This window comes from Molothrus aeneus, chromosome 2 (assembly GCF_037042795.1).
Source record: "Molothrus aeneus isolate 106 chromosome 2, BPBGC_Maene_1.0, whole genome shotgun sequence".
NCBI classification, from domain to species: domain Eukaryota; kingdom Metazoa; phylum Chordata; class Aves; order Passeriformes; family Icteridae; genus Molothrus; species Molothrus aeneus.
Window position 1 is genome coordinate 112,087,329 of NC_089647.1, and position 13,607 is coordinate 112,100,935.

At 38.0% G+C, this 13,607-nt stretch overlaps 1 protein-coding gene across 1 annotated transcript in view; it reads right to left on the reverse strand.

Moving 5' to 3' along the window:
• Nucleotides 1-13,607, reverse strand: part of PKNOX1 (PBX/knotted 1 homeobox 1) — a 35,786-nt gene that overhangs the window by 15,730 nt on the left and 6,449 nt on the right. Inside the window, exons 2-5 of the mRNA XM_066571682.1 lie at nucleotides 9,366-9,445; nucleotides 5,080-5,181; nucleotides 2,896-3,023; nucleotides 1,560-1,731 (exon numbers count right to left, since the gene is read on the reverse strand). Coding sequence (XP_066427779.1) covers nucleotides 1,560-1,731; nucleotides 2,896-3,023; nucleotides 5,080-5,130 — 351 coding nt within the window. The 5' untranslated portion in view covers nucleotides 5,131-5,181; nucleotides 9,366-9,445. The remainder of the gene's footprint in view (nucleotides 1-1,559; nucleotides 1,732-2,895; nucleotides 3,024-5,079; nucleotides 5,182-9,365; nucleotides 9,446-13,607) is intronic.

The window sequence follows — 13,607 nt, forward strand, 5'->3', positions numbered from 1 at the left end:
GCATCCATGGGGCACAGGGGATCTACAGGGCAGGATCTCTGGGGCAGAAGGAATCTATGAGGCAGGATTTCAGCATCTATGGGGCACAGGGGATCTACAGGGCAGGATCTATGGGGCAGAAGGAATCTCTGAGGCAGGATTTCAGGATCTATGGGGCACAGGGGATCTATAGGGCAGGATCTATGGGGCAGAAGGAATCTATGAGGCAGGATTTCAGGATCTATGGGGCAGAAGGAATCTCTGAGGCAGGATTTCAGCATCTATGGGGCACAGGGGATCTATAGGGCAGGATTCAATCACCCTCACAGTAAAAAAGGTTTAATGGAACCTCCTGTGTTTCATATCCATTCCTGATTAAGTTCATGCCCATTTCCTCTTGCCCTGCTGAGTCAGTCTGTCTTTTTCCCCCACGAGGACTTGGCATTTCCCTTTGCTGAATTCCATGAGGTTCCCATTTTTCTGCTTCTCCAAAAGCAATGAAGTAGCTCTGAATGGTGGCAGAGCCATGTGTGCATCAGCCCCTCCTCCCAGTTTTGCAACACCTGCAGCCCTGCTGAGGGCTCAGCCTGCCCCATCACCCCAGTCAGAAATGGAAATGTTAAACAGTTCTGGTTCCACAATCAGTCCCTGGAGAACAGCACTTATGGGAGCCCTCAACTGGATTTCCTGCTGCTGACCAGAACCCAGGGGTTCACCCATTTTTCAGTCCACCTCACTGCTCATTTATCTTGTCCCTGTCTTGTCAGTGTGTCAATGAGAACGTTGCAAGACACCTCAAAAGTCAAGATAAACCACAAGCACTGTTCTTTCCTCATCCACCGAGCCACAGCTACTACATTCCAGCTATTAGACCTCAAATGTGCTTCTGAAATTAGAGAAATATGGGTTAGAGAAATATGGGAAAACAGTAATTTTGTGTTGGATTCAGAGAGTTACAAATGAAGAAAATAACCTGAGGCTTAACAAGTCAGCAGACCTGCTTCATGCAGAACAGAACAAACTCTCATTTTTGAGTAAAATATTGAAGGCAGGTGTATTCAAAATAGGGAAATCACAGCTTCATCACAGGAATGACTTTCAGAAAGCTTAAAGGAGTTAATGACATGAAAGAAAAAATTCTATATGGTGAAGACTTTCTAAGATAATCTTATAATAGCTCTTCCCTCACATTAACTAGGTGAAGCATGATTTAAATAAAATTGGAAAAAAATTACATCAATTACATGTTTTTGATAAATATGTTAAACACCCAACACTCTAAAATTATTGGCAGAGTCAGTCTGGCTATGGAAAGGATTTTTTTCTGTTTGTCTCCAATACACTCATGTCAGCTGAGAATAGGAAACAACTGTGAAGAGCCCAAAGTAAATTTACAGATAAAAGGGAAAAGGGGGTCAGAAGGAATTTTAAAAAATATTTTTAATCATTAGCATAAAGAAGAATCTCTCACAGCAGAAAAATGAGAGGAGAAACTACAAGGACCAGTTGAGATCAGAAATTAGGAAGAGGCTGCAAATATGATGGTTATTTCAGAAATGAAAGAAACAGCCAATACTTACCAAATTATCAGTTTCTGGATCTTCACAGAAAAAGGGTTTTCCTTCTTTCTCCTGCTTCCTCACAAAGTTTTCAATATCTACATCAAAACTGGCAGAAGTTGTGCCTTCTGAGCCTTGTGTAGATTGTTCACATTTTTCAAATAATAGTGCTAACAAGGGAAATAGTGGGTGCCTAGAAATAAAAACAGTTTAAATACATGAATAAGTATTTTCACTTATGTGAAAATTAAGACATCTAGCTCAGAAAAGCTCACAGTCACTCATGTGAATGTGACAAGTTCTGGAACAGATTGCATATAACAGCATTGGCTAGAGCAAAATAAGATAAAAATTTATTTTCATTTTGATTTACCCCACTCCAGAGGCAAATACAGCAGTAAAATATGTATATATTTAATTAAAGAGAACAATCACAAGCAAAAAAAGCTCTGACTGTTTAATTCACTGTAATTGAGTGGCACTGAGACAGATTAATACAGTGCACTAGAAATGAGATTTAGGATTTACAAAGAGGATAAATGTAGATTTAAATGAAGCCTGATAAAATTAATTTATTCTTCAATGTGGGCCATACTTACACATCATGAAATAACTAAATAAAAAATTGAGAAGAATATTCAGGCTGTGCTCAGAGGCCTCCTGTGAAATCATGCTCTAAGGAGAAGATTTTGTTAGCAAAACTCTCTAAATGAATGGATACATCTTTCTGCTGAGGCTGAGGTTTTTTTGGTGTTTTGTTTGGCTTTTTCCTGTTTTGGTGGTTGTTTTTTGTTTTTTTTTTTAACCTGAAAACCAGTAATACTTCTGTCTTTATAAAGTAGTTAAAGTGAAAGAACACTCCACCCCGTGAAAACAGAGCATAGTGGTTAGCACAGCACTTTTCACTGAAAAATCTCAAATTAGTGTGCTCATATATATCAATATTTAATCCATTTTGAGGTAATTACTGGGGAATAGATTATTATCCCTAAAGAAACAGAGGAGTAAAAATTGACCTAATTACAATAAAAGTAAAAACCCATATTAAAGATAAAAACAACAATATGACAAATAGTGACCACAGTTTAAAGGGTAAAGCAGCTTTCTAAATTTGGCAACCACTCTTAGAATACCCTTTAAAATAGCTGAAATTGAAAAATCCCACAGGCTCAGGAGGTTTTTCCTTGGCTGATGACTTCCAGTGAAGCCTATTTGGTCTCACTCTTTCCCTACAAATGATGGAGACAGCCAAGAAATCACGTGATTTTATGCTACTTATTATTTATTTATTAAAAACCCCCAAATCCTCTACCCTATCCTTCACCCTTCAAAAGACAGAACAGGAGTCCATCACTACCTGTAAATGGCCTGCTTGTCTGCATCCATTGGAGTCTGAGATTCTACAGGGGCAGGACTCACCCCTTCGGCATCAGTTTCAGAGCAGTTGGGATCTTGTTCAGTTTTTAACTCTGTTACCACTTGCATCTGTAGAAAAAAAAAAAAAAGTAAATTCATAGCCCTGACGTAAAATAAGGGTGCTGTGTTCTTAGGAAAGAGCAATGCAAAGGGCTCCTAGATTGCCAGAAGGTTGGTGTGACTTGGCAGTGACACAAGAAGTTGTAGCAGCAACAAAACCCCTCTTTTAATCCCTGACACTTTTTGATGGATAAAGGTCATTTCCAAGTTTTAGCATTTGGCTTTAAAATGGGAATGATAGATATTAGTAAATTGCTGAAGCATTTTGTCTCTGAAGTAGCTGGTTTTGGAATAGCCTAGAGTACTTTGCTCCAAAAAGTTCATGGGAATGTGTGCATAAAAATCCTTTAGGATGAAATCAATGTAAAGAAAAGTTTATGCTCTTAAGAGTTCTTTTTTTTATTTTTTACTGTGCATTGTATAAGGGTACTGAAGAAAAGGATCTTCTAGGGTTTTTTGTCCATTAAAATGCACATTTGAAATATTCTGTGTCCCTCCAGTCCTTCAGTTATAGGAGCATAACCTCCCATGCCCCTTAGCACTCCATTTTACATATTGCAAGAACCAAGGATTTTAGTGCTCTCAAACTACAGGAGAACAGCAGTAACTCCTCCTACACACCCATTTTACCCACATTTATACCATGGAAAAGCACCACAGAGCCACAGCTTCACCTGAGCACCTTCTAAATTGAATTAGGAGGCTGGGCACACCTTTGGGGTGCTTTGAAGATGTTCCAAGTGTTTTTTCCATCACCTCCAGCTAAATATCTTTTGGACTAAAAGGTCTTCCAGGAACCTGAACTGTGAAAGTCACAGTTTCCACCTCATAGCCCAAACTCTTTGGTTTTCTCCCATTTGAGCATCTGCACAAAGACATGAAAACACTGGAATTTTTTCTCTTAATTCTCTTTTATCTCAGGTAGAGGACAGGCACTGTTCTAGGGACCTCCAGGCAGCCAGAACTGACAGTTCCAGAAACTATTAGAGAACCTGACTTTAACAGAAATTAATTTATTTCCACATAAATGCAGCAGAAAAAAATTACAGTATTTTTAACTATCTGGGAGAACCAAAAGGTTTGTTATTTAATACCTAGTGGGGCCAAGCCATCTCCTAGAAAAATTAGAAACTGAGAAAATTCAGCATCTCCCACCCAACAGAGCAGCCTGCCTTGCAGAGAGCTCCCTCAGCAAGCAGAGATGATTTTCAAACCAGAATGCTTAAAAAAAAAAAAAAGTAACTAATGGACTAATTTCTTGGCTAATGACAGGAAGGAGGAGCAAATTAGAAGGGGATGACTCAGACAAGTGATTATAAATGTTGGCCATAAATCTGCAGAGTTTGAAGGGAGGGAGTGTGCCCAGTGAGGGTTCTATTGCCCTAGGAGGAGGAAACAGCTCACTTAAAACTGCAAGTTTTTTTCTGTGGGCCATTTCCAAACTAGAAAAACAGCAGGCACCTGAATTGCCTGTCTACCTTGGACACTGAGAACTTGAAATACACAACAAATAGGAAGAAAAAGCTCTCTCCCAATCTGTTCTTTAGAAAAAACCATATTTTACTTTCACTGCCACAGGATGGTATTTGCTGGGGGAATAAAGTCAAATATGTAAAGTAGGTGAAAGGAGAGAGAGAAATTAGAATTGCAATAAAAGAAACAAACAATAAAACTAAAAATCAAAAACCTGACTGCATTGAGATGAACATTTTATAGGAGATGTGGAAAGTTGCTGGTTTTTTTCTGACAGTTCCCCATTGTTGCCATCTGCTGACAGAAGTATTTGCAGTTATAGCTTAGGGCTGACACAGAGTAACAGAAAAATGGGTCTTCAGAGTAGAGGCCACCCCATGAATTGCCTTCAGTTAACAACATTTTAATTTATCAATTTAAAGTGTAAAACTACACAGCCCATCATACAAAAAAGAAACATTACCAGATATGCATGACTATGTTTCATTATTCCAGCTTAAACAATGCCAAAGCAGGCACTAAGGACAAAGTCACTATTTTTTCCCCTCTTCCTAAGTGTATTTAGTTCCTATAGAAATGAAAACACACCTACCTGTTGTCCATCTTGATAGTTGTCTATACTTAATGTCTGTGTTGCCATCATGGTTATTAAGACATTAATTGTGTCAAATCATCCTAAGTGTGAACAAATAGTCTTTAAAGAAAAAGAAACAGTCAGTTAAAAAAGTGGCCACTTAGAATCCAGTTCTAAAGGGTGAAGAAAAAATAAAGGTAGAAATTCAGATTGATGCACACCTCTCAGAGAGTTTATTGACAACAATGGCCACATGCAAATTCAAACAACAAATAAATTCAGTTTGGAAATGTAACAGGTTTTATAAGCAAAAAGTTCATTGTCTCTTTATATTTTAAAGTAAAACTACTAGTAAGAGGCTGAGGTTTTTTTATACTCACAAGCTCAAGTGAACTTTAGCATTAATTTCTGCACTACTTAACTGACATTCTAAGGTCATACATGAAATCTAGAAATGGGCAGGTTTGTGTTTCTGTGTTTTGAAAAGGCTCCCAACCCACTGAGCATCACTGTAACTGAAATAATAACAGTTTAAAATGATGAACCAAATGCAAAATGTTAAGGAATACCCTGTTCACTTTTGGGTGTGAATCCCAGATTCTAAAGCAGGGCTGAAACCACTTTCAGAGACGAAGCCTCAAATCACTTCTGACATCAGGAATTTGCCATCCAAGTCATTTAAGCTTCAACAAAGAATGGAACAATATCAAACCATTTTTAAACAATTGGGCCCACGTGATTATAAAGTTTCAAAAAGGACCTAGGAATTCAGAACTCTCAATTTCAGAGACATTTGATACTTTGGGAAATATTAATTACAGTAGGATTTAAACACAAGTAAAAGCATCATGTTAATCTCTCTAGGCATTAGCTGGAGTTTGGTACCCAGATGAGTTAAACATTTTTAAATTAAGAGATACCATAATTAAAAAAAAATAAATTAGGAAAGCACCACCACCAGATAGAGTGTAGCCAACAAATTATTACTTCACATTTCATTTTCTTGTCAGGTCTGCAGCCATTACAACTGAAATCACGTAACTCATTAAGCTATTACCAGTAACTATTAACACAGAAGTCAATTTTCCTTGACACATAGGAGTTCTAATGTTTAGCTACTATTAAAAAAATCCATATTAAAAAAGAAGTCAGTGCTGATGTCTTGAAAAACATTATATCCAGGTAATAATTTCAGGCTTTCCGCTCTCTTTCACTTATGTCAGTATTGAAGAACTAAGTTTTAAAATTTTCAGCATTTTAAGATCTGAAACAGAATTTTTTTTTTCAATGTGTTCAATCACTATAAATTTTTCAACTATTTTAAGTCCTTCCCTTATTGCATACTACTACTGCACATGACCATTTTTAAGAGCAATTTTTACATTTCTGGATATTTTCCCCTGCAGATTATAACAGTCTCAAGTGAGTGTTTCATTTTGCAAACACAGGACAAATTTCAAGGTTCCCTTCTTTGACAACAGTTTCAGGCACAGAGACAAACCAAACTCCTCAGGAGAAACCTCAAGCCTTACTTTGCATCAAATTCACTCAGTGTAATTCCTAAGTATGAGTGCAATTTTTAAAATCTTTTTTTAAACATCTTCAAAGACCAGAGAAGTTCACCAAGATGATGTAAGCTTGGTTTCCTCTAAAAACTAGGTTATATCTGTTTTTACAGAACATCAGTATTCTTTCTTTGAAACTCCAAAAACATTACTGATTTCCCCACCAAAATGAAAAATAAAAAAGGAACAACCTAAGTGCACTCACTGATAGAAGTACTTCAGATTTTAAATTTTTTTTAGTTACAAATCATTTAGTGTTAAAAGCTAAATCAGCATTTGCCACAATAAGTGAGACACCTCTCAAAATCCTTTAAGGGAACACATTCTGAAGCATCAGCCCTGTAAGCATTTGTCTGATGTTTAAACATTTATTTTCTTTCATAAATGGCAGCTGACAGCCAATGCAAGTGCCTGTCTGTATTGACAGAGTGAACAGACACATAGAAAATGCTGCTTTTCTTCCTTCTCAAAAGACATACATTTAATTTATGACTGTGACATCCAAAGCATGGACCAGACTACCCTCAAAATAAAAGCAGAACAGTTGAAACGATCAACAAAGAAAGAGCAAACACTATTTAATGATTATTTTAAAGCTAAGAAAAGCACAGAAAACACTGCTAAAGAAATTGTTTAACTGTGGGAGAAAGATGAAATTCTTAGGCAAAAATGAGAAAATAAAAGTACAAGTTGTTGAAAAGGAAGAAAGTCTTAAGAGTTCACAGGGATGTAAGATCATATTTGTGGCATGAAGAAAAACCTGGAGAGAGGCCACAAAGATAATACATGTAAATTGGTAAAGACAGTAGGACATGGCAAGAATTTTTGGAGAACAAGACAAGCTGGAGCAACCCCTCCTTCCAGATTTCCATAATGAAGAGACGTTCCACATCTGGAAGGCCCTCAGGTCCCACAAAAGAAGAAAGGAGGTGCACAGCTTTGAGCTAGATCCATAGATTATTGCATCTAGAAGGACTTTGGCCATATTTTCTCCCAGAGGAATGACTGGAAAGAATTCTACATGGGTATTTCCTTTATTTCTCACAAGAGCTTCCCCTCTGACTTATAATTACAGTAGAAAAAGATTAAGCTATTAGGAGAGATAGGAACCGATGAGATTTAGTGAAGACAACCACTGCAAATCAAGAAGAACAAATTGAGCTAATCACACACTTAAATCGAGGCAATTAACTGAGGAATTACTTCTGTTCACTAAAAAGAAACATTTCCTCATTACTCAGTAGAGACAAGAAACAAAGTGAGTTAAACTTTAAGAAAAGTAACCGGGAAGGTATTTACAGATTTGGCTTTCATGGCCTCATTTGGGATGCAGCAGCCAGGGCTCGTTAGCAGGCACAGCCCCAGCAGATGCTCAGGCTGCTATAGCTCCCAGATGTTTATCACTGCCACAGCTAATTACTTCCACAGCTCCTCCACCGAGCTCACACAACACGTGGATGGTTTCTGATGCTTTTTACACCGAGTCAGGCAGGCTGGTTCAGGCCTCTCCCCGCTGAAGGTGGCTGTGATGGAAAGCAGCTGATGTGGTCTGAAGGGGTTGTGGTGCTCTCCAATGAGCCCTGCTCTTGGCTGACCCACTCTGTGTGTCCATTCTCAGCTCACAGACCAGCTCCAACCAGCACACCCTGCCCCAGCACACAGAGTGTTTGGGTGTCTGAGGGGAACCCAACAATATATATGACTTCTGGATATCTTACCTTTCAAAATGCCAATTTTTCTCTGTGAAAGAAATTGAGAGCAGAGGGAAAAGTGTGTTTTCGTGTTATAGTCAAAGACTTACAAATAACAAAAATAACCCGAGGGTGAGTCTGCTGGTCTGCTTCACACAGAACTAACTCTCATTCTATTTATTTTGAAAGTAAAATGTGTAGAAAACCCAAGGAAAAACTTAAGGTCATGTAACTGGAAGCTAATGCATGACCTGCAATCAGAAACTCCACTGATACCTGTGGTGAAAGGGAATTCATAAAAGATCATGGTCTACAAAGCAAAGGGAAAAAAAAAAAGAGAAGCCTTTCATAAAATGAGGTATGAAGGAAAATGTAAAGCAGAAAGGAAGCTAAATGAAGAGGGGTAATCATAATTAGAAATGTGGAGAGCTTGTGCAAGTTGAGTATGTAAGAGAAGAGATTAAATGTGAGCTGAAACACACACACCAAGTGATCACTTAATACTCATCACTCCACTCCTGGCTTGTTCCACTTACTCCTTCATAATTAAGGGCACAGGGACCACCCAGTAACGTTAACAGGAGGTACAAGTGAGCTGCTGGAGATCAGTGGTATCATTTTTAACATACACAAGCTACAACAGATGTTTGTAAGAGATATAAATAGTTACGCTTCAGGCTACGACCTAAGCACCGACCCTCTCAGGGTTGTGAAGGAACTGCCCAACAGACTTGTTAACAAGTAATCATTCCTTCTCATTTTCTTCATACATGTTTCTTTGAAGTCCTTCAGAGAGAAATGCCTGACTGGCAGATTCAGCATGGCTTTTTGTTCATTCTTATTTAACTTCAGTCCTGGCACTTGCTATGCAACATTAGATGCTTACATTCACACAGCAAGTTAAAAAGAAACAAAAATCAATTCTCTCTGACACATGAAAAGCAACAAGAACTGGCTTCCTTTTCAACACAATGGAGGATGATATTTATTTCCAAGGCACGCTGTTTTCTAAAGAAGATAAAATATTGGCCATGAGAAAGCTGCTCACCCCTTTCCTTCAATGAGTTGAAGACATTATCTTGTTCCAGCACAGAGATCCCACTTATGTACAAGGTGGATGACAGAAACCTAAAAACCAACAGAGAAATAGTCAGAAGAAAATAACACCTTAGAACAAACATTCTAAGACTCAATATGATTTTTTTAAAAAATTGTTTTATTATGTGGTTCCCTCATCAAGTGTTAATTAACAGACAAGAATTTTTTTGCACATTTTGCAAATCTTTGCATTGTTAATAATCTCTAATCACACCCATTATCCCACACTTGAACTTCTTATCCCATTATTTGATCTTTCTCTCATCTTATTCCATTCATTCTCTACATTCACCTTTGTCTGTTGACACCTCTAACAGAAGGCTCCATTTGGATAATAACTCCCTCACTGTTAAATTTTCATATTTTACTCCTTGGCTCAGTGTCTGTCTGCCAAGACAAGACACATGCCAAAAATAAAACCATGAAATGCAAATTGGAGTAACTCACCACTGTTGTGAAAATTAAGCACGAAATCAAGAAAGGTGAGAGATATTTTTGCCCTATTTAAATCTCCTTCATCATCATTTGAATATAATCCATGGTAAAATCAAAGCATGATGCTAGAAATGGGCCATTGTTAGGATCCTCTGTTCTGTGAGGACAGGTTCTGCTACAGGATTATTTGACCATTAAAAAAAGTTTTCCAAAAATTACCACTTAAAATTACTTTAATTACATTTAATAGCACCCATTTGATACAGTGAAGCTACTTTTCAAAAGTAGTAAGGATTGTGAAAGCAAAGTAGCAAAGATTGTAAAAACATATTTAGAAAACACAACTGCTGAAAAGCATTAAAAAACCATCTCAGGAGAAATTCCAGACACTAAGGTTGCACAGAGGCCACCAGAAATTAAATGATGGCTAAAACACAGCTGAGATCTTGAATCTGATTATCTCTGTTTCTCACACAGATAAAGTTCACAACAAGAACTAGAGAGAAAGTAACTCCAACATTTTTGAAAGCAAGATGAAATTGGTAATTGAATTGGTCTTTAAATTAATTAAAATTTATGCATGTGTTGTTTTCCAAGAAGTGATGTTTTTCAGACAAGTTTACAGAAAAACAAAATGTGAAGGGCCACTCAATCTAGATGGCATCTCTGGTTCATGAAACCTGGTTCTAAACAGGGCAGGGAAGGTATGGGAGAAGTTTTAAGGCAATTTAAATTTCAGCCATTGGTTAGAGACTGAACACTGAGCAAGAAGGAGTTTCAGCCCAAAGTGATAGACCTGGTCCTGAAGGTTCAAGGAGCAGATGGCACATTAAAAGTTCTTCCCACTTTTCCTTAAAATGTCCAAGATCTATGTCTTCAGAAAATGGGCTTCTCTCATTTTTGCAGCTTCTTAATTCTGTTCTGAGGACAGTGTAACCCTCTTATTCCCTTCTTCACATGCCATGCATTTTGGTACTCATTCTCACTTCAATTTACTGGGCTACTTTCAAATAAAAGACTTCTCACTATTCATGGCATCTTCAGAACAGAGGTCACTGACAGATAAATCAGGATAGATAAATAGATGAATTATCCATTCCTTGTCTCTGCTCAGACATAAGGAGGACTGCTGCAAACCTGAAAATCCTGCTCCTGCATTCAGAAATAACTGCAGCCAAGAAATGGTTGGGCCACTGCTGCCAGATCTGGTCACACAATATTCAGTGTATGAAGAAGTAGCCTTTGCCTGCAAAGCCCTCAGCTGAAACTCTGGAAACAGCAAATTTCTGGACAGTTTATGAGATATCCAGGGCAGGAACAAAGAGGTGCTAAAGAAATGCAGGCCTGGGTGAAAGATGCTGCAGAGGGAAGGATGTGGCTGAGAAGAGCCAAAGGATGTTGCAGTGATATTGCCCATTTCAAAGAGACACTGGACAACATTTAACACTGCTGAACCCTAAAACATATCAGACAAGAGAGATCTGAGCTTGCAGATGATGATGCCTTGCACATTTCAGTGGGAAAAGGAAGAGGGAGCAGATACACCGTTACAGGGTGGAGACAACACCCAGGCACTGTGGAGTCTTCACCTGGACTTGCTATTGCCAATTTTTGTTTTCCTTTAATTCCTCTGGCAGACAAGCTTTAAAGTAATGCCATGATAATAAAAATACCTAAGTATGAAACCAAAACAAAGGGCAACTTGCTTTGTCTCTCAGAAAGTGAATCAGCACTGAAGTTTTAACTACAAAGTCAAATAGGAACTTGTTCATTCAAGCATTGAAGAGCCCTTGTTTGAGTCACCCTCTCATTCTGCATTTCAGATCACAGGATGCAAAGACCCGTGAGCACATTCACATGAACAAATATGAGCAGACATTAAGATCCATGTATTTTTATAGTTTCAAATGATGATAGTAATAATTGGTTCAAATAATGAAGCAGTAAGTAGAGCACACATGCCAACATCCAGGATTCATTCCACCTTTGCTGCAGTTCATTTCCATCTCCACTGACCTGCCCACGCAGAGTCATTCACAGAAATTAAGACAAACAAATCAATATGAAGTTGATGCAGACAAGTTTATTAAAAATGTGCTCAATGAGAATGTTCTCCTCATTTAGCACCAAGGTGGCTTCCATTTCCTCTGTCTCATGTACTTAAAAAGTACAGTCATTATTTAGAATATTATACTTTTAAGAAAGACAATGTTCCTGTTCAGGAACATAATACCAGCCTCAGGGAGTTCCATCACACAGATACAGCCACTCAGTTACTCTACAACAGCTATGCTGTCAATTGCCCTGGGAGTCAAGCCCTAAAAAGCCACAAAACCAATTTTGGGCTGCAGTAAAATGAGATTTATTTTGTGTCACTTTGTTCCCTTTATTGTTTGGTGGTGCAATAGAGTTATTTATATGTTAATCTTGATGAATATGAGATTACATTAAAAAAATGAATGCAAATTATACTTTAAGAAACGGAAAATTAAAAATCAATTAAAATCCACAGCTAAAGTTGAATTTCTGCAGAAATACAGGCTACATTCCAAGCTACCATCAACCTTTCTTTACATGGAGGATTTTGGACAGAGATGCTACAACAGTGACTTTATTCAGCAAGGCCTCTCCAACAGTGCATCCACCGCTTTGTTGTCCCATTAATCTTTCCTAGCATCCTCTTTTCATGTCCCTCCATCTCAGATCTTAACAATCCATATAAAATATTCATACCACCACACACTCTCACACAGCATGACCCACAACAAACCATCTCATTGCAAGATTTGTGCTCCTTTAGCAACTCACTCTTGTTTAAACTCTGCTTTTGGTACATTTAATTCTATAAATTCTCCTATATGCAAGTAACAAATTAAAATATATATATATATATATATAATGTGCCACTTTATGAGCTAAAATTGCTTCTGCTGTTAACTGATAAAATGAATATTAAGGATGCATAGATCATAGGGATTTCTCCAGGCACAACAACAGAAATAAAACTGAGGGGATCTTGGAGTGAAGAACTCCAGCTCCTGATTCTGCACACATCCTTGGTGTGTACACCAGCATATTTCTAGGGAAAGGAGCAAAATCATGGCTCACATTCCTGATTGCATGTCATCACCAATTTACCACAGTCCTTCTCAACAAGGATGAGAAAGATGAGGAATTCTACCCAATCCAGTCATAAAATGATGTGTGCCAGGTATCCTGCCCCCAGGCAGCTCTTGGAATTCTGGAAGGAAATCCTCAGGTTGCTCTCCTACCTTCTGCAAAATAGAATCCTCATTCTTCTGACTGTGGAAAGATCCTCAAATTCAAGGAACTTCCTGCAGCATCTCATTTCTCCTACCCAATTCACACTGTAATTTGACCCTGCTTTATTAGCCCCATAAAGTAATAGTAAGGAATTTAGGGGACTAAACAGCAATTTTGGCAAGAGAAAAACAAAACTTGGGGGAAAGGAAACCTCCTTCTTTAATTGTTCCAAGACTCTTGAGGGATTAGGGTATGAGGGAGCAAAAATATTTCCCATCACTCTCATCCACCATCAATATTCACATAATAAATGAAGATTCCTTTTTTTTTTTCTGTATCCTTAACTACACACAGAAGGACTTTTGGGTCCAGCATGAGAATCCTCACACTCACATCATGAATCCTCACACATATTTATTGTTACAGGACAGAGAAGGAGTTTTTGCCCTCAGTTTTTACCCAATGTGCTTTCAGAACATTTTGGACCCAAAAA